General features: G+C 43.6%; 1 protein-coding gene across 1 annotated transcript; it reads left to right on the forward strand.

The window, feature by feature from the left end:
- The first annotated feature begins 205 nt into the window (after positions 1 to 205).
- LOC106802758 (SLAM family member 8-like) lies at positions 206 to 22,952 on the forward strand. The gene is given in 6 exon segments (XM_087441279.1): positions 206 to 324; positions 12,466 to 12,849; positions 15,403 to 15,699; positions 17,315 to 17,449; positions 17,682 to 17,764; positions 18,035 to 22,952. Coding segments are annotated over 6 exon segments (1,287 nt in total). The 5' UTR covers positions 206 to 251; the 3' UTR covers positions 18,350 to 22,952.
- Positions 22,953 to 24,727: the final 1,775 nt, after the last annotated feature.

Genomic DNA, 24,727 nt, shown 5'->3' on the forward strand with positions numbered 1-24,727 from the left:
ATCATAGAGTAAGGCTGTTCATAATTTATTCTGCAAGTATTATTGGGGTCTTACTGTAGGTGCTAGGGACGATATGAAAGCTCTGAAGGCTTACTCTAACTATTTGAGTGAGATCCCAGAACAACTATTTAGCTCCGCCCTTGGGGTGGATAGAGCTTAAGAGGCTTGTCTGAGTGAAGCTTTTCCTCTGCCTTTGTCTCTGCCTCTTAGATGTTTTCTCTGCAACTGAGCAGGCTGGCAGGCAGCTTGCGATGGGGTGCTGCTCAGAAGACACCCACCTCTACTGGTCCTCCTGGCTCCTGGGATTCACCAGCCTCCTCCTCAGTGAGTGGCTGGGGCTCTTGGGAGGGAGGACAGTTGGGTGGAGCAGAGAGGTAGGGCCTCTGATATCTTTGGTTAAGAAAAAAACCAAACAACTCTTTTAATTTAGCAAATGCACTACATTTGGTTTACAGTCCAGGGGTGATCGGAAATAACAAATGGCCTTTTGGCTGTGGGGAGACTGGGAACCCTGTGCTCTGGGCAGCCCTGGCCACACTAAGGGGATCGTTAACAGGGAAATGAGGCCACTTCTGCTGCAATAACAGGAAAGCCTGGAGGCTCTGGAACTTCCTGAGGAGAGGGATGAAGACAGACAAAGAAGCCAACTCCTGGGGACAGAAGGGGTGAGAATGGGGTACCATGGCCTGGAACTCAGAGGGGACATGTCAGCCTCTGCAGCTGTCATGTGGAGGAGGCGGATGACCTAGCACCCTCCAGTTTGTGCTGGAGGAATCTACTTTAGTCGGGGCTTCTTAGCTTCTCTACTAAAAAAAGAGAGCAAATGAGCACTCGCTGACTGGGTTTGGGTTCAGCTCCAAGCAGATTATCACACAGGAGAGAGTCCTTAGAAGCCTCACATTTAACTTAAAATTACTTGTGAATTTTGCATTCCGCTACAGTGTTTTCATCTTCAAAAGTTAAGTATTTATCTTTGAGTAAAGTGAATCCTCTAGTGGGGCCCCTTTTTCACGCCTGTGGATTGCATCTCCCTCCACTGCCAAATGCTGCTCAGGTCCTGGAGACCCCAGCCTGAAAGCACTGTTTTACAGAAAAACCCTGGAGCAAAGAAGGTATCCATCAGTTTGGGAATTATTGAACAAATTCAGGACTATCTCTACCATGGAATAATATGGAGGATTAAAAAACAAATGCACCAGTTGTCTGGGTGGGATTTCCAATTTCCATGAGGTCAGATACATGGATTTCCATGAGCAAGATGCAGGAGACTGAATTGAAATGCTAATTTTGTACATGAAAGGGATCCCTCAAAATTTAAGAATATCTGTGTATCCACAAGTTTATAAATGGAGAAAATGTGGAAGGAAACAGTAGACTGTTAACATGGGTTCCCAGAGAGGGTGAACTGGAGGAGGAAATTGAGGAAGGGGAAGTAAGATGGGGGGAGGGTTAAGCAAAAAGAGAACTGAAAGAAAGACTGTCCTAAGGAAGGCGGAATACCCCATTTATGACTTTGAGATTCATGTCTATGTATAACAAAATTAAATAAAGAACTGCTGAAGCAAAATAACCAATAACCGTTCTATAGAGAAGAGAAATAAGATGTTTTACTTGAGCCAGAGTGAGGATTATAACAAAGGAAGGCCTTAGAAAGCGTTCCAGAGAAGCACCATTTTCAGTACAGTCTTATATCTATTTAGAATAAAGAATATACATTAAACACACCCAGGATATATTTTCATCAAAGTTTCAAAGAGGTATTTTGTTTCCAATTAGCAGGTCAACATGACTCTGATGTTGGGAAAGGGACTAATCCAGGTGTTACCAACAGGGTGTAGGAGGGGAAGTATGCATTCTTATCTGGAGAGTGTATGCTTTATTTTAATGGTTAAAGCAGAAGTACAATGTATGTTTGATAGGCCATAAGTCAGGCTTCTTTACTTCAAGCTGAATCAGCTTTGAACCAAAATAGTTACCCCATATACCTCAATATGTGAAAATCTCTTCCCCTTTTGATCAATAACCTCTTGATAGAAACCATTGCTGATCAAAATCTTGTCCTTTTGTTCCAGAGTGGTTGCTGCCTGCCTTGGGTCCATTGTGTCCCTCTGTTCTAGGCTTTTATTTCATTGATTTGCTCAGTTATCCATGTTGGGAGGAAAAAGTCAGGTATAGTGGACAATCATAGAGGTATATATTAAAGGGGAAGTGTTTCATAGGTTATGTAATTTGTCAATTATTTTTAGATTATCACACAAACATTGTTCATGTGCTTTTACATGACTTCCTATAGTTACATTGTTTATAGCAATTACACAACAGGTAATCCAATACTTGAAATCATTTGCTTAAAAATGAATTCTTAGGCATAGTCTTAATAAGAAAAGGAAATTCATTCAGAGTTTTAAGATTGATTGATCATCTCAGGTCACTGAGCACTCACTACTCTAGCTTGCATTCCAGTCTTACAACGCTGAGCAAAGAAAACAGTAATTAGTTAGAATTTTATGACAAATACAAGAATTCTAAGGAGTAATAGAAAAAAGAATTGCAACCTAGATCGCAAAAGGGAACCAAGACCGGAAAGGAGCCAACTAAACAAATCAAGACTTGGTGTAGTGTCACTTAGGGCATTCACCTACTTTTTCTTGTGCTGTAAGAAGATTCATCAGGTATAAAAACACAGCATTTAGTTGACTGATTACACACATATCACCTTGGAATGCACTTAAAATATCTAAAGCCATTCTATTTTAAAGGGCAGCCTTTCTCATTAAAAACATTTCAATATTTAATAAGGCTATTCCTGCCCTATCACTAAGGGCTTGTGGAGTAAATTTAGTCAAGGTTTCTATATGTGATATGACATCTTTTAGCCTCAAAGAAGGAGCAAATATAGCTTATAGGTGGCCATACCAGTGGAACACTGAACAACCCCATCTGTCCTTAAGGAAAGAAAGATGGGCAACAGTTCTTAATTCTGGGAAAATCCTTCCCTGCATGCAAGGGAAACCCAGGATGCAGCATCCTAGCCATCTGGGTGGTAGTCAAGGCCAGAAGTTTGTTCCACATAACCATTGATTTCCATTAGGATCCACCTAATAAATGCCTGGCCTTCCAGACCAATCTGTTCCAAACCAATCATACCAACATCATACCAATCAAACAAATATGATAGTATTATGAAAACCTTAAGTGGAACAATTATAAAATGGGAATACAGTTTTAGCATTACCAGGGTTTAAATGAAGAGATATAAAGTTGGGAATACAGGCCTGGTCCAGAGTCCTGGGACAGCTGTCTTCTTCTCATCCTGGTTTGGAGGTATTTGTCTTAATCAGTTGAAGTCATGAGCCAGAAAAAGGAGTTGAAATCCACTCATGCAGAGGAGCCTATTTTTTTTAATGAGAAATGTGAATCCAAGAGTCTGTGACCTTTAATTTTGCAGATCATGGGTTGGTTAAAAGTACCTGTTATGGTTCTTTCCAATGGGGCTGCAGAGAGTCTTTTATTTGATGCCTCTTCTAATAAATAAATTGTCCAGGTTATAGTGCATGATCCTTAAGGTCTTCATCTCCCAGGAGCTCTCTGTGAAAGGAATCAGCTACCAACCTTTCATTTCTTTTAAGCACCTCAATAAGACCCTGAAAACAATGTAATATATCCCCCTTAAGAAAAGTTGGTTCATACGTTTCCTCATCTGATTACATAGGCTGTCATGTTATTATCTCAAAAAGAGACAGCTGATGTTTACCAAAAGGTGTAGATCTAAGATTATGAAGAACTGGCTGAAGGGCTTTTGTCCATGAGAGATTAAATGCTTCTGAAAGCTTTGCCCATTGGGTTTTGATTGTACCATTAGTTAAAATGCTGCATTATTGGCCAAATGTCATAAATAGATTTAATTTTTTTGTCCAGTGAAATGAGTTCCCTGGTCACTGGGTAACTCAGTAGGAATTTCTCGAACAGGAATTATCCTTTCTAATAATTTACCTACTACTAACGCCACTGCTCTTCTTCAGGGAAAGGCCTCAGCCCAATGTGAGAACACACAGATCATTACTAAGATGTTTATACACTTGTGATGGTGGCATTTGAACAAAATTCAATTGCCATACCTCAAAGAGTCCCTTAGGAAGGGGAAACTGATCTTTCAACCCATGAAATTTTTTCCTGGGATTATATTTAGGACATAAAGTACAACAAGCATATGCTTTCTGAGCCACTGTGGGATAAAGTTTTAAAAATATTGTTTTCCTCACAAAATTATCTTTTCAGGTACCCAATGGATAACTGATGCACATGGTGGAGCAGTGGCTTGTGCTCTAATAGGCATTATGGTTTGTTATCAGGCCAGAACCACATCTGCGTAGTGGGGTCAAAAATTCCCCACTTTTGCCACCACTTTTATTTCTCTTCTTCTGTGGTGATTTCTGGAGCGTGTAGAAGGAAATCTTTTACTGGGTTAGCAAAGCTAATAGAAAATAGTCGGCGTTCTTGAGGCAGGACAGCATATTCAGCTTGATAATGTCTTTGCTTATCCTTTAAGTAAGACCAATCTGTAAACCAAATTAGATAATAGAATGAAGTCATGGTCGTTTTCCTCCTCTGGTGCTGGAAGCAAGGTAGCAGTGTTAAGATAGTGAATAATATCTACCTATGCCATATAACCTAAGAAGGTTTATCATCATTTATTTGACAATGCTTCCCATGCAATTTAGCATACCAAACAAGCCTAATTAGTTCAGTATCTGCCTTTTACTAGGGAAAACAAATTTCTTTGAGGAATTCCAGGGGCCATCCGAAAATTCTCAAAGAAAGTTTTTTCTTTTCAGGTCAAATGAAAGACTTCATTTAGGATCTGAGTTTTTGAGGAAGCTTCTCAAAAATATCAAAAGGTTTTTAAACACTTGTTCAAACAAGATCAGGTGTTTTGCTGATCTTGTGTTTCTCTGAAACACTGGTCACTGTGAAAGAATGCTTAGTTATCCATTTAACCAAGGTGACAACAGATGTTTAAGACAAACAGTTAAAAAAAAAAAAACCTTAGTTCTTTTAATAGAGAGATTTTAGCCTTTTAGAACATAGGAAATTATTTTGACAAAACATAGAATTTCTGTCTTTTAGGTAGACTTACTCAAAGAAAAATAAAAATCCTTTATCATCTCACTATCAAGAGCAGACTAAAAGTGCAGGAAAATGATCCTGTTAAAAAAGAGAAAACAAATTTCTAATTTTGCACCACCTTACTTTTGATATTAAAAATCATTTACTTAATTCAAGTTATTCCAATCTTAGCCAGCCCGGGCCATGCATAAAACTCTTTTCTCAAGTTTCCTTTTCGCAAACATTCTGTAACTATTTTTTTACATTCATAATTTGCCTGATGCCTTCTTTTTTTTTTTCCTAGTATTTTAGGACAAATTTATCTTTCTCAACAAAACAAGCAAAAATAATTCTTTTCCTTATATCTTCTTTACTGAAAACATACATCTTACTTTCCTTGAATACAAAGATGGTTTCCTTACTAATTTTTAGTAGCTTTAATCACATATATTAATTATAATTCTTAACTCTCATAGACATTAATTTTAGTGAAAACCAAGAAGTAGACAATTATAAACTGTCTTTTGCATTAGCATTCTGTGGCTTGGCAAATTTATAAATACTTTTTACACTTTCTAGAAATATATCACTTCATAGTAGAATATTTTAATAAAAGGCATGTTTACTAACAGACCCAAACATCTTTTAGTTTCTCTGTAATAAGAAGCCAACGTAAATAAAGCTATATTTAGTGATTAATATCTAATATTTTATCTTATGTGGAAATGACCTGGATACTCAATGAATTTCTATCATTTAACTTAATTTAACCAAACTCTAAGGTTTCAAGTAACCAAAAGTTTTTGAAGTTATTTTAAATACATACACAATAACGTATAATTATTGTTGAAATGTTCACCCAAAAACTTTTATCTTTTCACATCCATTTACTTTACTTGTTTCTGATAATTATGTTCAGATTGCCTACAAAAACCTCGTGAGACATTAGACAAAATCAGCTATCATTCTACACTATTTTGCTGAAAAATATTGTAACAGTGATACATGAGCTTATTTGACTAATAGACACAAACTGCATGTCTGCATCACATCCAACACTGATAACTCTGAGGACATGCCTATTTCAATGAAACCAACAAACTTAAACAAGCTTTCACTTACCAAAGATTATTTCATATCATGTTAACTTGAAAGACGTTTGGGTAGTTTCCATTACATTTAGAAATAACTTACATACGCACTTTTGTTTTATTTTTGCTTATGAAGATTCACTCTGAGATAACATCTGTTGCCAATCTTCCTGTTTTTTTTTTTTTTTAGCTTGAGGAAGATTAGCTCTGAGCTAACATCTGTGCCCATCTTCCTCTATTTTGTATGTGAGTCACTGCCACAGCATGGCTGATGAGTGGTGTAGGTCCACTTCCAGGAATACAATGTTTGAACCCAGGCTGCCAAAGCGGAGCATGACAAACTTAACCACTACACCACAGGGCTGGCCCCTATAAGCATTTACTTTAAACCAATTAAATAGAGCTACTTTAGAAATTATACCATCTAAAGGTAGAAAAACATCACATATATAACATATATATATATATATGTATATGTATATGTAGTCATACACACGAACACACAGACAGATGCAACAAAGATTTTATAGCCTCCATTTTTTAAATTTTCCTTAGATTTTTGGGCAAGGGTGCTGTCATAGCAGTTTACATCTCCAAAAGCTTTTTTCCACCCCAACCCTACCCCCTTTTTTTTTCCCCAGATTTAGGAATCTGGGATAGTTTACATAGCAGCTTCCAGAGAGGTCACAAGCTTTTTTTTTTGAGATACTCAAGGAAGGTTACTTACTTATTAAATGACTGACACACCCATCCAGTTACATTTTCCTTAATTTGCTTCTTTCCCTCTAGGTGCTTAGTTTTATCTTAATTTAGGGAAGAAGGCCTAAAAATTCCTCTCAGGCTTTGAACATCAGCATCTAACTTAGCCAAATTTCTGATTGTAAGTTATTAAATCCTTTCAAATATCTTGTCAGGATTCAGCTGAGATAAACAGTAACTATAACTGGCAGTTTTAAACAACTCCATTAATTTTTAATTTTAGTTTCCCCTTGACTATTTAAGGGTAGCAGTTTCCCAGAAAAACCTCTCAGAGTCTCATTAACCCTGAGAGGGGCTCATATTGGATCCTCTTTCAAAGATAGATTATGAGGGTGTCCTTAAAGCTATGACTTAATAAGTGCACTTCTTATATGATGTTACCTAATCGGAGCATTCCTTCTAATGGTGAGTGTACAAGTTTTGGAGACTCAAAGGAGTCCCAAAGTGGTCAATGTAATTTTAAATTATCCTGGGTTATCTTGATCCAAAGATCTAACCATTTACAGTTATCCCCATTTTGTTAAGCACTTGCAAGTATCCGCTCCACTGTATGCATTGTACATGAAGCCAGCCAGAGTTCCAGGGGGAGGCTGCCTGTTCAGGAACTGGTCAGCTTTTAGAAGGGTGATTTCCCGTTTTCTTTTAGTTTTGTTTTACTATAAAGTTTGAACAATTTCTAAGGACCTATTCAACAATTTGTTCAGACTTTATAGACACAGGTCCTTCCAATTTAAAGCCAAATTAAAAAGGTCAGCCTGATATGTTCACTTCAAAGTTCATCATAGGCTCTCCTGGTCTAGGAAACTCCCCCTAGATTCCTCTTACCTAGGAAATGTACTGGTACCCCCTAAAACACCTAGTCTTAAGACTTGAAACAGCTCAAGTAAAAGTCAGGACCTACAACTTAAATAAGGAGGTCAGGTTTCAGGAGAACTCACCAGGGGCAGCTGAAGAGTGCCCTGAAGCCAGAGGGGCTCAATGGTCCCGCCTGGTACCAAGTGCCAGTTCAAAGTAGATTCCAGGTGGTCTGGTGGGTTTCTCTGATATCCCGCTGCACTACACCAAGAAATGTCAACACGAAATAACCAATAACCATTCTGTAGATAAGAGAAATAAGATCAGTTTTACTTGAGCCAGAGTGAGGATTATAAGCAGGGAAGGGCTTAGACAGTGTTCCAGACAAACATGGTTTTTGGTACAGTCTTATATTTTTTTAGAACAAAGAACATAGATTAAACACACTCAGGATACATTTTTGTAAAAGTTTCAAAGAGGTATTTAGTTGCAAATTAGCAGGTCGACGTGACCTTGATGTCCAGAAAGAGACTAATCTGGGTGTTACCAATAGGGCATAGGAGGGGAAGTATGCATTCTTATCTTGACAGTGCACTCTTTTTTCTTCTTATTTATTTATTTATTTATTTTTAATTTTTTGTTTTATTACAGTAACATTGGTTTATAATATTGTATAAATTTCAGGTGTTTGATAGGCTATAAATCAGGCTTCTCTGTTTCAAGCCAATTCAGTTTTGAACCCAAATAGTTACCCTGCATACCTCAATATATGAAAATCTCTCATCAGAGCTAATGGGAAACTAATAAAAACAAGGGAATTAGGAATTCAGGTGAAATCTGTGAAAGCTTTCATTGCTGTATTTTTTTGTTCTAATATCTCAGCCACTAAATGAAGTTGCACGGAATTATATGGAAATTAGTGGATTAGAGAGCATTTGTACACAGGATGTCTTGAATTAAAAATGATGTTAGCACTAGAACCCTTAAATAAGGTAACTTTGTGTCCCTAGTAAAATTTATAGTTTCTCCACTTTAATTTTATTCAAAAGGATAACGTAGGTTAAATTATATAGAGTTTTCTCCATAGGTCCTGGGGTTGTAAGATTATTATATAAGAAAGACAGAGAGAGAGAGAGAGAGAGAGAGAGAGAGAGAGAGAGAGAGAGGGAGGGAGAGAAGAAAGGAGGGAGAGGGAAGAAGTAAAAAAGGAGGAAGTAGCAGAAAAAGGGACATTTTATGAAGATTTTTGAGTCTTAAATGTTTATTATTTGAATCACTTTTAACTCTATCTTGTTTACAACTACGCCTTCCCCTGGCTTTATGTTCTTCTTCTTCAGGATTCGATCTTTTGTGGACCTGAGAGCTCTTGCTGCCTTCCTTCTCTTTCTAAGTCATCTTCCATCTTCCTCACAGCTGGTGCTCGCCATTGAGCTACTGGGGCAGATCCTCCCCTGCAGCCTGAGGGCTGAGCTACCTCTCTCCCTGGTTCCCTCCTTTCTAGAAAGTGGTGAGTCTAGCTGGGCTGCTGTTTAACTCTCCCCTTGCCAGAAATCCCTGCTCTGCTAACCCCTCTAACTACTTGCTTCTCCTTTCCCAGGAGAGAGAAGTTGGAGGATGAGACTCCAGGACCTGCTCATCCTGGTGATCAGACAGCAGTGCTGGGAGGGAGGAGCCCCTGGGGAGGGCAGGGAAAGGGTGGGAGAGCTGATTGGCAGCTCCCTGCAGGGGAGAAGCACTGGGAGCAGAGAGAAGAGACTCAACCCAGGACAAGTTCACCCACTAGGGAGCCTCCTCCTCTGTGAAAGGAGGGGCCTGGGCAGATCCCCTCTAAGGCCCCTCCCAGCTATCACATTCTGGGATTCCTGCCTTCTCCCAGAGAGGACTCTCCTGTGGCTACTTCAAGGCTTCTACTGTTTGTCTCCATCCTGCTTTGTCCCCTTCCTGTGTCGTGACAGGGACTTCCACCTGGGAGCCTGTTTAGGAAACCTTCACAGACAAGACCCCTGGCAGTCCCTGTGGTCACTTCCTCAGCCCTCCAAGGAGGGAGGGCATCCCCCTCTTCAAGCATCATCTTTAGGATCCAGCCTGGCCCCCTGTTTTCTCTGTGTCTGCTCCTGAGAGGGGTCTCCAGACCACCTGGAAGGACATCATCTCCTTCCCCCAGTGTGGAAACTTGGTCTGCAAACCCTGCTCAGGAAAGCACGCTACAGCTGTGTGTTCAGAAGCAGCTAACTGAGAACCTTGGCCAGAGCTTCTCAGTTTCTGCCTGCTTAGTAGAAAATACCAGCTTCTTTCACTCTGTTCCCCGGGTGCTGACCCCCTCTTACCCACACTGGGGGGAAATAGACAAAGATTGTTTGGTCAGAATTACTGATGAAAATCCCTTAGGAAGTTGCCACACTGGAGGCTGACATTCTCTCTCTCAGAAAGTCCATCTACATGTTTCTCCATTGGAACAGTGCTGTTCCTTTGAGCTCTAGGTTAAATAGAGCACTTCTGGTTAGTGTCTATTGCTGTGCCAATAATTGCATATTTCAACATGAGATTAACTCTGAATGCCATGATTGATTGAGATGTTGAAGAATACTTTTATTTCACTCATTACTTAATAAAAGAACCAGCAGGTTGTTAGAACCTGTTCAAAAGAAGAGGCAGAGACCACACCCATGTAGGCCATCGGGAATGCTGGAATAAATTTACCATCACATGCCCTGTGTTTACAGAGTATATGGTATTTGTGGCTACATAGAGAAAGGTGTGGAAGGATCCACATCAATAACAGTGCTTACCTCTGCGAGGAGGCACTCTTCGAACTTATACGTGAATCAATTCCATAATCCCTATAATAGTTGTTTATGAACACGTCATACTTTTACAATTACAAAGCAACTCACCAAAGAAAGGGGGAAATGCCCACAGGAAATAGACTTGATAATATAAATTTTTTTCAATCTAAGCTTGTGATAACCTGTAGCCTGTCCTTCCTCCATCTTTACCCCTCTCCCCAGCAGCACGGATGTCCTCAGGTATTTGATAGCACAGGAGCCGACAGTGGCCATGGAAGCCACCTGCTGTGGACACAGCAGTAAATTTCCTTCCAATCTCAGGACTTTGGTACACAGGAAGGCCCTGGCTGAACTTCGACTCCCTACAGCCACCTACGGGATTGCACCCACGGGTGTCTGAGCCCATCCCCAAGAGGAGACCCGGGGAAGGGGCAGCTGGTGGAGAGGAAAGGGCACCACCCTTGGACCTGGGAATGTCTGGTTCTGATCCCAGGTAGATTTGGTCAAGAATAATTATCATCATAATGAGAAGGATCACATTTATGGAACAATTATTGAGCACTGTGCTGAAAGCTTTTATCTTCTTAAACCCCCAGAATAATTCTATGAGGTAAGCACTGTTATTATTTCCATTTCACAGATGAGAAGGCTGAAGCCTGAGAAGTTGAATATCAATTCATTTGACAAAGCCAGAAAATGGAGGACCTGGCCTCAAATTAAGTCCCACTGACTCTGAAGACCAAACTTTAGACCACTCCGTTACACTAGGTCACCCAGTCTGATACCTCAGTCCATTTCAATAAAAACATACATTGAAGTGAACTGAGAGGCTATGAGGACTCTGTGGTTTCATGTGGTGAAGCTACAAGGTGGTGGAGGCTCCACCACGTGTGATAGGCCCCCTCCCTCCCTCTCTCATGGGACATGTGGTGTGGGATACAAACTCTCCTTGTTCTAAGACCCTGAGGTACTGTAATTATTTGTTACCGCAGTGCAGCCTAGCCCATCCTGGCTACTACACTGCCTAGAAGGAGGGGGCAGGAAGAGCAACCTTCATTACTGTATTAGTTATCTATTGCTGCGTAACCTGTTATTCAAAAACTTAACTCCTTAAAACAACACCATGTACAGTATCACAGCTTCTGAGGATCAGGATCCAGGAGTGGTGTAGCTGGGTCCTCTGGCTCAGTCTCTCAGACTGAAATCAAGGTCTTGGCTGGGGCTTCAGTCAGCTCAAGGCTCATCGGGGAAGAATCCACTTCCAAGCTCACTCGTGTGATTGCTGATAGGATGCAGTTCCTGTGGCTGTTGGACCGAGGGCCTCAGTTCCTCCCTGGCTGTTGGCCAGAGGCTGCCTTCCATTCTTCGCCATGTGGCCTCTCCACAGAGGAGCTGACAACATGATAACTGGCTTCATCAGATGGTGGGAGAAAGACAGTGCGAGCAAGACAGGTCACAGTCTTGTGTAACTTCCCATCACTAAGTGACATCCCATCCCCTTTGCTATATCCTGTTCCTCAGAACAAGTCACTAGGTACAGACCACACTCCAGGGGAGAGGGTTGCAAAGGGTGTAAACATGAGGATGGGTGTCTTTGGACCCACTTTGGAAGCTGCCTCCTACAGATATGCTGTTAATATGTGTCAGAAAATGTGCTGGTGCTTTTGATCCTTGATCTCATTTATTTCATACTATCATTGGACACAGGTAAGGAAACTGCAGGTTAGCAAGTTTAAGTAACCTGTTCAAGGTTACACTCTGCTAGAACCAGACTTGATTCCAGAATTGCTTCAAATTCATTGTACTAGGCTGCCTTCCAAGAATCAAGGGAGTATATTGGATGGATTACACCAAAAAGATGGGTTCTGTGGTTCCCTCTTTTATTGTTGATCAAAAAATACTCACAGTTCCTGTTTGTAATGTCGTAGGCATCTGCAGCACTGGAGTCAAGAGTTCTGGAGCACATCGTTCTGGAGGTCAGGATTCTGGGGTCCACGTTCCTCTGAAAAGGATCCTAGGAGGTTCTGTGTTGTTTCATGTAATCGAGGAGCCAGGAGTGGAGCTGGAGGAAATCTCGTGGTCCTTTGGCCCTGGCTTAAAATACAGAGTCATGCTGCGAGTCCATAATGGGTCAGAAAAGACTCCAACCTTGGTCTACCTCCAGGACAAGTACAAGCAGAGGGTCCATGTGCCCTACATAACGTCCCTGAGGATTGAGAGCTTGACCCATGAGGACAGTGGGTACTACCGGGCTCGAGCCAGCTTCACTGGCGGAGTGGAATCTACCCAGATTTTCCACCTCACTGTCTATGGTATGTGACACCCTCTCATCTCAGTCCCATGGCTGCAGCCTTCTTTTGTACCTAGGAGTGTCACATGGGCCCCATTTTGCAAGACTCCTTACAGTTGCCAGCCTTCAGGCTCTATTTTCTCCCTTGAAATTAGGATAAGTGGGATCACCACAAATGTAGAGCAGAGATGAGATTCACAACAGGGATAAAATCACTTCAGTGTTTTAGGAGAGGAAAATGTTAATTGGGGGGAAATGGAATTTTTGCCATAACACTTATTGTTGTTTATAGGGTTAGGTTTACTTAATTTATGTATTAGTTTTCTATTGCTGCTATCACAAATTAGAGTTGTCCCCCTTATCCATGGGGATACGTTCCAAGACCCCCAGTGTAAGCCTGAAACCGTGGATAGTACTGAATCCTGTATAAACTATGTGTTCTGCTAAACATGCATATGTATGATAAAGTTTAATTTATAAACTAGGCACAGTAAGAGGTTAACAACAATAACCAATAATAAGATAGAACAGTTATAACAACATACTGTAATAAAAGTTACCATAGATCTTAGCAACCTTGGCATACAATTTTTTTTCTTTCCTCATTAAGTCGGGAACTCTCACTTTTCACAGAAAGGAAGCACTTTACAGCTTCTCTTTGGCATGTTCAAATTGCCAGCATCACTGCTGTGGCTCTTTGGGGTCATTATTAAGTAAAATAAGGGTTATTTGAACACAAGCACTGCGATACCATGACAGACATCTGATAACTGAGATGACTACTAAGAGACTAACGGGCGGGTAGTGTATACAGTGTGGATAAACTGGACAAAGGGATGTTTCACGTCCAGGCGGGATGGAGTGAGATGACGTGACTATGCTACTCAGAATAGCTCACAATTTAAAACATGAACTGTTTATTTCTAGAATTTTACATTTAATATTTTCAGTCTGTGGTTGACTGTGGGTAACTGAAACTGCAGAAAGCAAAACCATGGATATGGGGAGACTGTTGTACTACAAACTTAGCAGCTTAAATCAACACAAGTTTATTATCTTACTGTGCTGTAGGTCAGAAGTCAGACATGGGTCTCACTGGGCTAAAGTCAAGGTGTTGGCAGGGCCGTCTTCCTTTCTGGAGGATCCAGGGGAAAAACATTTTCTTGCCTTTTCCACCTTCTAGTGGTTGCCTGCAACCCACCTCGTGGCCACGTTCCACTATCTTCAAAGCCAGCAATCATGGGATGAGTCCTCCTCACAGTACAACCCTCTGAACTCCTCTCCTTCCTTCTTCCACTTATAAGGACCGTGATAATATTGGTCCCATCCAGATAATCCAGAATAATGTCACTATTTTAATGTCAGTTGATTAGCAACCTTAATTCTATTACCTTAATTCCCGTTTGCCATTAACCGAACATATTCACAGGTTCTGAGGATTAGGACATGGACATCTTTGGGGGGAGCACTATTCTGCCCACCATAATTCAGAAATCCTTGTGTAATTCACCCTCCCTGTCCCCTCTGCTCTTACTCAGCCCCAGCCCAAGGCCAGCCTCACTCACAAAATCCAGCCCTAATTGCCTTCATAGATGTAGGAGAAAGTTTAGCTTGCCACAGTTCTTAAGAACCTCATTTAGGGGCTGGCCCGGTGGCGTAGCCATTAAAAGTGTGCATGCTCTGCTTCAGCAGTCCAGGGTTCACCAGTTCAGATCCCGGGCGCCCACCAAAGCACTGCTAGTCAAGCCATGCTGTGGCGGTGTTCCATATAAAGTAGAGGAAGAGGGACACGGATGATAGCCCAGGGCCGATCTTCCTCAGCAAAAAGAGGAGGATTGGAATCGGATGATATCTTAGGGCTAATCTTGCGCACAAAAAAAAGGAACCTCATTCAGCAACTCTTTCTTTCCCTATAGTTACTCTGCATAGAGAAACACCCTGCTATGGAGAGAGTAGCTTTGACAGCTTTAGGTCCCCATGGAATATCTATGACGGACTTGTAAATCTGTCACTTCTATTCCTCTCTGTACCACAAGTTCAGTGTCATGTTCTAACCACACTCGAGGCTGTCATTCCTAGTCACTACCACTGCATCTCCCACATATGACTCTACTTTTGGGCACGTGGGGCCTTTCTTTGGACTCCCAGAGCTGGCCAGATGTCCATCTTCACCATGGGGTGTATAGTCCCAGACATCATCTTAGCAGGAGAAGCAGGGGGAGGGCTGTGGATAAGGACAAGTCCTTCATTCTCAACTTCTTCTCCTTCTAGGGAAGACGCAGGTTCTAAAAATAGCGGGCCTTCAGTAGGTGGAGTGCAGGCTTTATCTTCTTGTGGGAGATTTTTAAGACTTGTTCAGTCTAGTGACATCACATAAGGCTTAAGTCAGTGGCTCCCTTCCTTCTTGTCTCTTGCTATGTATTTAGCTTTGGGCAAGTTCTATTTTATGTATAAAATGCCTCACCTTCCATAGAGGGAGGAAGCCAGAGCTTCAGTGAGATAATGGATGAGAATGTGCAAACTGTAATGTTCTCTGCTCATGTGAGGCTCCATTCTCCTGGCCCTCCCACCCGAGATCCCGTGCCCCGTCCCCAGATCCTGGTCTGGTCACTGTCCATCACAGCAGGCTGGTGCAACGTCACCCTGGAGTGCAGGGCTGGGGAGGTCACAGAGGACCTGAATGTGACCTGGGAGAGCAAGGGCCTCCCCAGGGAGCTGGAACAGAGGGGGACACCGGGACCAGCCCCCAACTCCTGGACCCTGAATGTGAGCCTGCCTCTGAGCCAGCCCAATGCCAACCTCACCTGTGTGGTCAGCAACTCTGAGGACCAGAAAACTGTCACCTCAGCTCTTGGGGAGTTCTGTGACCATGGTGAGTGTAACCTGCCAGAGGGGAGGGGTGCTCTGGGACCTCAGGGAGCTCTGGTGTCTAAGGATTCTGGGCTTTTCTCCCCACCATGTTCTTAATCCCCCCCTCCACCTGGTCACCCCATACAGAAGTCTGGGAGGCACATCCAACTCGTTTCTGCTTTCAAATGTCTCTCACGTCTCTGCCTCTGCCCTCATGCCCCTACTGGTAGGCAGCAGCTGTCCAGTCCCTCTCCCCACCCCACTCATCATCCACAGTGAGTCCAGAATCGTCTTTTGGAAAAGCAACTGGATTGTTCCATTTGTCTGTGTCACCTGTAGGATTTGATCTCCAGTGACTCCCAGTAGGATTCAGGGCTCAGACGCTCCTCTGCCCATGGTTTTGGCCTCAGTGACACACTTCACACCACACGGCTTGCTTGGGGTTCTCAGATATATTCTGCTGTTGCCAGATTTAAGCCTCTGGATATGCTGTTTCTTCTCCCATCATTCCTCCCACCTTTTCCCTTCATTTCTTGCCTTATTCTTATTGAAGGATTTCCCTCAGGCATGGCTGACCTCAGTAACATGTGACCCATGTTGTCACACAGTCCCTGTGCTGGGTTAAAGCTCTGCAGTGGCCATCTTGACATTTCTAACAATTTTTGAACAAAGGGCTCCTCATTCTTATTTTGCACAGGGCCCTGCAGGGGCTGTAGCCGTCCTGCCCTCAGACATCACCTTTAAGTAGGGTCGCTGGCCCCCCACTGAGTGGCAATGCTCTGTTTATGTACTTGTCTCCTCTGTAGCCTGGAACACCTTGAGGGCAGGGGCCATGTCTTGTTCTCCTCTGAATCCCTGTGCCAAGCACAGCTTCTGGCACAGTTTGTTCACAGTGTTTCATTGAATGAATGAATGACCTGGTACCCCCTTGTGCAGCCTTGGCCCTCTAACCTATCCTCCATGAGCTGCTGGAGGGACCTGATGTGTCAGCATCACATAAAACCCTCTGTTACCCTCCCCTCAGCCCCAGTACTGGAGCCTCAGAGAAAGATCAATGCTCAGCACGACCCACAAGACTCTCTGAAAACAGACTTCTGTCCTCTCTGACCTTCCTTTGCCAAGCTCCTCCGTGCCCTGTCCCCCTCCTGCCTGCCACAGTGTGGTGCTGGCAAATCCCAGAAGTTGGCTTTCTGACATAGCCATTTCCTGAACGTGGTTCTCCTCCCTCCTGGAATGCCATGCCCACCTTGAATATCTGATAAACTCCTATTCCTCCCTCAAGACTCAGGTTACTCATCCCCTCCTCTGAGAGGCCATCCCTGAAGACCTGTGTAGAAGGTGTAAACCTCTATTGCACTGCGATCTCTCTGGCTGGCAGACTTTGTTATTTTCTCAGTCTTCCCCCCTGGGTGATGAGCTCCAAGGGTGTGGACCAAGTCTTGTTCGTCTCAATATCCCTGGCACCAGGCAAGAGCTCGGCAACTGGTTCAATGAATGAACCTCCATGCTCCTCCTCTTCAGCTTCTGAACCAAGACCTTCAGTCTTCTCCCCCTGCTCTCTCTATCTCTTTGGGAATGGATGTCTCAGGTTCTCCCTTGCCTTAACCTTCTTCACTCTCTCTGTGTGAGGGAAACAGATTCACGTGGAGAGGCCATTGCTGGCCCCCTGCAAGTCATCCTAAGGAGCATCGTGGCTGTGCTGTTCTTCCTTGGAGCTGGACTGTGCCTTTGGAAGACACGTGAGAAAAAGAAATAGATGGAGACTTGAAGAGGCAGGTGGCACTTTTCCTTCCTGGCTCAGATACCTCCCCTCCCCCACTGGGCCCTGGGCTCCCTTTCTCCTGCATTTTGCTGCTCAGGGAATATCCCTTTGGAGGGATGTGTAGACATGGCCTTGGGGTTCATAGCAGTGTAGACATGGCCTTGGGGTTCATAGCAGTGGGGGAGGGTACAGGTTTCCAAGGCCCAGATTCAAGCTCCACTCTGTGCATGACTCAGGTGCAGAATTGCAGGAGGAACACAGGAACCAGGATGGTGACATCCAGTGTGGGGAGCTGAGCCAACAGGAGTCTCGAGAGGGCAGGGACGTGATGAGAGCTGGGAGCGGTGCCCAACCTGGACTCTCCCAGGTCCCTCTGTGCCTAGATCTGGACATTTCTGGCCCTGCCGTCTCTTTAACTCTTTCCAGTTAGTCACCAGCACTTACTAAGAAAATTTACAACTAGGGACAGTGTAGTGCTGGGCACTTTGGGGGAATTCATGTGCAGTTCCCGTCAGCAGCATTGGCACCTTGTGGGTCCCTCTGGGGCCTCTCTATCCCTCAGCTGTTCTAGGAACCCTCTGTCTTGCATTCCTAGGGTATGGTTGAACAACATCTAGAAGAAAAGGAGCCTCTCACTACTGTCTACAGTGAGGTCCAGAAGCTAGCCAGGCCATATGAAGATGATTTATTGCAGAAAGCAGGAGAATCGTCATTCCTAGGACACCTCCTCGCAGAGCTTGATCCCTGCAGACAACCCCCCCTTCCAGCTCTGGTCCAGCTCCAGCTGCCCCTGGTCTGCATTACTCTGACCCTCATATCCTCATCTCCCTGGGCACATGTGGCCCTGTCACTTCCTCTGACACCTCCCCAAGCTGCCATCCCACTCATGACCCTCACTCCTGCAGGATGAGTGCTCTTCCTCTGTCATTGACTCAGCTCCTGACCCCTCTCCTCCTGAAGCTTCCCAAAGGGGACTTTCCTGACTGTGCATGTGTTAATCCCCACAGCTTCTACTGTGTTGCTGGTGTGTGTCTTTCTGAGAACACGAGCCCAGGAGTGGGGACTCTGTAGAGGTGTTGACCATGCCACAAATGAGGGAGTGAGGCCCTTGGTGCTGGATGCTGAGAAGGGGGTCAATGGAGGCAGCACGAGTGGTTGGTAGCCCACAAAGGACTGGTCTGAGACTTCCTTTGTGCCTTGCATAGGGCTCCCTTGGGGTGTGGGGCAGTGTGTGTGTGTGTGTGCAAGTGTGTGTGTGTGTGTTGCGGAGAGTATCTAGTATACATTATACAATGGCCAGAGCCCTTGCTCTTGGCCACCTGTGTTGACCTGGACCTCAGCCTCAGCGTCAGTCCATAGGTCTCAAACCCACCTTCCTGTGGAGTGGGAAGAGGAATCTTTACTATTTCAGGCCCTTTCAAGTCTTCTGTTTCTCAGAGAATGACCACAGAGGCCTAAAGTTGGGAGTTGCATTCTTAGGAAAACACCTTCAGCTCTTCCCCTGTCCTGATTGGGGGCACTGGTAGTTAGAATAGATATGCAGTGTCTTCCTATCCACCTTGGTGGGGCTGCTATGGGGTGTGTGGGGTGAAGCTGAATTAGCCCTCTGCAGACTCTTCTGCTGACTTTCATCCCCTACAACCATGCTGGCCTCACACCCTAGGTCAGCTCCTCTTTGCTCGTTCACATCTCTCTTTTTAGAAAGACAGTTCCCTCTTCCTGTTCCTTGCTCCCATCCCTGACTGTTGAAATACTACCACCCTGCCCCAACCTCCTTTCCAAGTCACATGTCCCGGGGATCCTTTCTGGTTCCCAAAGGTTTGGAAATGGTCTCTGCCACATCTCACTTTTTCAAATACCTTGGACATAACTAAGGCCAATGCCACAGTCTGCCCTGGATTAGTCATGAGTCAGCCCTGCTGGACTAACCTGGGGCTGGGGGTCCCTCAGGAGGGTGTTGGGGCTGCAGAAGGCCAGGACCAAGAAGAACTCTCTCTGTGAAGGGTCTGGGCCACCCTTCCTCCCACAGGGGCTTATCAGACTGAGACCAAGAGCACAGAAGCTGCTGAAGATCTTTCTAGTGGTGGGTCCACATGGAAACAAGGATGGACATAATGACCTCCCATGACCCTGCCTATGATGCCTCATGCCTCACCCTGGCCCAGAGATCTGAGGTGGGGACTTCCCCACCCCACCTCCAGCCTCACATTGCCTGAGGACCTGATGCAGCCTGCACTGCGGTGTGTGGGATCTTCTTCCTCCATGGGAGTTTTCACCTCCTCAGAGCCTCTGCCTCCTGCCTTGTATCCAAGCTCTTGGGTCAGAGATGGACTAACCAGTACTATGAACTGTGGTACCTGGTCTGCCAGCCTAGATTCCTGGTGTCTGGGTTCCCCTCCCAGCTCAGCTCATCTGCTTCATCCCTGACCTCAGAAGGCAACGTTCTGAGCTACAGGCTTGAGCATTATGAAGCAATGCTAGGAGCCTGCTGGATGGTGCATGGATAAGGGAAGAGTAGGGGGATCCATAATAAGGCTGTTTCTAACTTCTTTTCCCTCAAGCTGAGCAGAAAGCTGAGAGAGAAAAAGATGGCATCTCCTCACTGGCATCCAAGGTGACCCGTCGTGGTTGGGTGTCAGTGCCCATCAGGCCAGAAGCAATAACCACCCATTGACCCTTCCCATCCCACCTAAAGCAGGGAATTAAAAAAAAAAAAAACAAGGAACAGAACTGGAATTTCCAAGCCTATCATGAACCATATTTTATCCCTTGTTGTTAGTGCCATTGAGCTGATTCCGACTCCTAGAGACCTGGTGTACAGCAGAGCAGAAACCTGCCTGGTCTTTTTGTACCATTCTTTCATCTTGTGGTGCTGTATCAGGCAATGCTCCACTGCTATTCATAGTGTTCTCATGGCCATTTTTTTGGGAGTTGGTGGCCAGGTCCTTCTTGCTAGTCTGTCTTAGTCTGGGACACCTGCTGAAACTTGCCAACCATGGGTGACCCTGCTGGTGTTTGATATACTTTCACCATCACAGCAACACGCAGCTGCCATAATATGACAACCCACAGATGGGTGGTGTGGTTCCCTGACCTGAAAACAAACCCAGGCCGTGGTGGGGAGAGCACTGAACCTTAACCACTAGATCACCAGGGCTGGCATTTTTGTCCTAGGGATTTTAAAAACATTGTTTCTTCTAACTCTTTCAAGAACTCTCTAGTGTAGGTATTATTATACCCATTTTGCATGACATGTAACCAATGTCCCAAGCTAGCTGGTGGCAGAACAAAGCCATAAATCCAACACTAGATGATACCAGCATTCACATCTTATCCTTTACCACATGGTCATTGTAGAACTTGGAATCCTGAAATATTCAGATGGGAATATCCTCCATTTATTCCTCTCCCAAGGATCTTGGTCTTCTGACTCAGGTGACCCAACTTAGGAATCTCATCCTGATGATGGATAGAGAAGTTGATGATTGAAAGAGAAATTGTTCCTTAAGTGGACCATGGGACCTTGGTGGGCAGGAGAGGTGGAAAGAGAGATCTTGCACTCTGGCAGAGACAAAATGATGAGATGCTTCTCCGTGTTGTGTCTTGTGGGAATTCTTTCTTCTGGTCCAAGATGTGCTGTGTATTTCAGTATCCCCATCCTCAGAGCAACTCCCTTTTGCATTATTCATAACTTCATTCAATAAGTTTTCTCTAAGGTTCTCATTTAGACCTTCAACCATTCTATGTTGCAGAAATCCCCATTGTACACATGGAAAAATAAAATCCATAGACGTTAAGTACCTCACACATGTTCTCCCGAGTGTAAGTGACGTAGGCATGATTTGGGTCTGCAGGGGATCATTATTTCACTCATTTTGCCTTCTTCTCCCTCATCCCAGACAGACAACCAGTTACCATCTTCCATTGGGTTATCCTTCATAATGGTTCTGGTATTCCATCCTCCACTAATTCTTTTATTTCTATCTTCCACCGGCAGCTGCACCATTTTACATTTCTGCCAGCATTGTCTGAGGATTTCTCTACATCCTCTCCAACTCTTAGTATCTTTTGATTGTAGCCATCCCAGTGTGAGTGAAGTTGTGTCTCATTGTGGTTATGAACTGTATTTCTTTAACAATTAATGATGTTGAACATCTTTTCATGTGCCTATTGACCATTTGTATACCTTATTTGAAGAAATCTCATTCTCTCAAATTCTCTCTCGCCATGCATTGCCACCACCACTCCATTGAATCTGCTCTTGTCTAGGTCATCAGGAAACTCCATGTTGTTAAATCCAGTGGTCAATTCTCAGTCCTCATCTCCCATGACCTCTCAGCAGCAATGGACCTATACTTCCTTGAAACACTGTCTTCACCTTACATTCCCCACTCACCATTCTTTACCTCCTACTCTGTGGTTGGTCCTTAGTTTCCTTTATCAGTTTCTTTCCCACCTCTCCAACCTCTAAGATTTGGAATATCCCAGGGTTCACACCCAGACCACCCAGATCACCTCTCTTCACTACCTACACTCATTCTCTTCTGATGTTATAGCCGTGCACTAATCCCCAGAACCTGTGACTATATGACCTTATGTGGCAAAAAGGACTTACAGATGCGATCCCTTTCCTGGACTCCACATTATAAATATTCAACTGTTTACCTGCCATCTCCACTTAAATTTATAACAGGCATCTCCAGCTGGACATGGCTAAATTCAAACTCCCCTAACATGCTGCCCACACAGTTTCTCATCCCAAAAAAATGTCACCTCAATCCTTCCATTTGTTCTGGCCACAAAATCTTGTCATCTTTGACTTCAATCTTTTTCTCATACCCCACACTCTGACAGCAAATACTGATAAATTTTCATTCAATATATATATTCAAATATTTGTATGTATATATTCATAACAAAATACCTCTCACCACCCCCTGGTCCAAGTACCATCATTTCTCACCTGAATTATTACAGTAGCCACAGTCTCTCTACTTTTGTCTTATTGCCTTAACATCTGTTATCAAAATGTCATCCAGAGGGATCTTTTCAAAATCTAAGTTGCATCACATTACTCCTTAGCTCAGAACTCGCCCATGGGTTTACTTTATCTTCAAGACCCTGTACCATCTGACCTTATCTCTCATGCTCCCCTCCTCCCTTAATTCACTCTAGGACACTGGGCTCTTTGCCTTTCTTTCAGTATATCATGCATGCTCCTGCCTCAGGGCCTTTGCTCTGCCTATAACTCTCTTCCTCCAGGTATCTGCATGTCTCATTTCCTGACCTCCTTCAGGTCTTTGTACAAATGTTATCTTCTCAGTAACGTCTACCCTGACCTCCCTAGGTACAGCTGCAAACTCTTCCAGGTACCATCCTCCCTCCTCTGTGCTCTATTTTCCTTCATAGTACTTCAAAAGGTTGTGAGTCAATGTGCATTGATCTGGGCTGTAGTTTAAAGGCAAATGGGAATTGATGCCTCAATGTATAAACCGCAAATCCTATTACACAAGTACCATTACTATTCCCAGGAAACTGCAACACTGATATGTTAATGAACTTGCTCCAGGTCACATAACTAGTAAGTGGCAGAGCTGGGATTAGATTTCAGAGTTGGATTCTAAAGCCCCTGCTCTTGACGACTATATACCGGTTAAATAAAGTATAGTCCAACCACATGATGGAATACTCTAAATGTAACAGGAAGGATAAATTATATCTGTATATATTTAAGTGGGAAATTGTCCCAGAAATACTAAATGAATTATGGCACAGTATGCATAGCATTATCTTCTATTACAAATATATATAAACATATGTTTATGTCGGCATAAAGGAAGTCTAAAAGCTGATATGTCAAGAGGTTAATAGTGATTAACTTCTGGAATCTGTCACTTTTTCTGTATAATCAGATTCTCTGTAACACTTACTAGAAAAAAGATTATTAAAATTTTTGAGCAGGGCAGTGACATGAGCAGAGCTGTGTATCAGATAGATAAAGCTACATATGTGCCAACAGGAAGCCTACCGTCTTGGAAATTCATTAAAGTGTTTATGCTTGTTTTCACTTTCTATTGGATTGAATTGATGCCTTCAGAATCTTTATTGAAATAATCCCAAATATCTCTGGATCTGTCTACACAGTACAAGCAAAGTGAAAATTTTGGTCTAATTGATTCAAATGGACACTCTCCATGACCCAGTTAACAACCCTGGCTGTTCATCAGATCAACTGGAGAGCTTTTAAGAACAGGGGCTTGGACTAGATCACCAAAATAGATAACATCTGTATTTTAAAAAAAACACAATAGGTGATTCTGATGAAAGATCAGAGTTGAGAACTGAAACCTTTGGTCTACATGGAGAATTTATAAAATTCAAATGGGAATGTACATGGCAAGGAGAGACTGAGAGTTTGTCATCAAGGTGGTTCGTGGTGTGTGCTCAGCACATAGCACAAGAAATGTTGGTTGAGTGAAAGAATGAGTGAATGACGAGAACCCACATTGGAATTACTTTGATGTGTTCACCAAGTTTCAGAGTCTGACACCTAGACTCCAAACCTGAGCCCAGAATCTCTATTTCATCCATTGCCCTGTGAGATTCGCCTTGGGGATGCAAAATCTTGCTAACAAATGTCAAAAGACACTGCAAGATAAAACCAGAATGCCAATTTATTAATTTACAGTAAGGAGCACACTTGCTAACTGGGCCTGATAGTCCCGTGAGCCTGACCGGTGTGTCATCTCCCAAAGACAGGCCACATGGGAAATAAAGTGCCACTGGGCTGCTTGGTGAGCCTGAGTCAGGGCAGGTGAGTAGACACTGCTGGTCTGGACGCCAACGGCTTTGTAGTTCTTCATCTCCATGGTAGGATGTACCTGCCTGATGCACGGGATTCTCCTGCCAGCCTGACAGAACTTCACTTGTCTCTGTCACTCACCTCTCTTTATGCTCCATTTCTTATTAACCTCCTTCGGATTAACATATTTTTCTTTGGTAACGTTCATTTGCGAGATTAAGTCCTGCCTTGGTCTCTGATCTGGAATCTCTATACTTCTCCTGTGATCCAGGTATGTGACGTTTTATTTAACCTCCAAACACCAAAAGAACAAACAAAGAAATACCCTCATTTATTTCTCTCAAGTCATAGTGCAGGGAATGGAGGGAGAGGACACCCCCTCAATACACCACATACCACCAGCTGAATCGCTAAAATGCTTTTGCAAACAGACCCAAAAAGAAAAGCCATAACTGAATAATGAGATTCCATAGCTCTCAGGACCGG

Source organism: Ceratotherium simum, chromosome 2 (assembly GCF_057802395.1).
Source record: "Ceratotherium simum simum isolate JZ-2026a chromosome 2, ASM5780239v1, whole genome shotgun sequence".
Taxonomy (NCBI): Eukaryota; Metazoa; Chordata; class Mammalia; order Perissodactyla; family Rhinocerotidae; genus Ceratotherium; species Ceratotherium simum.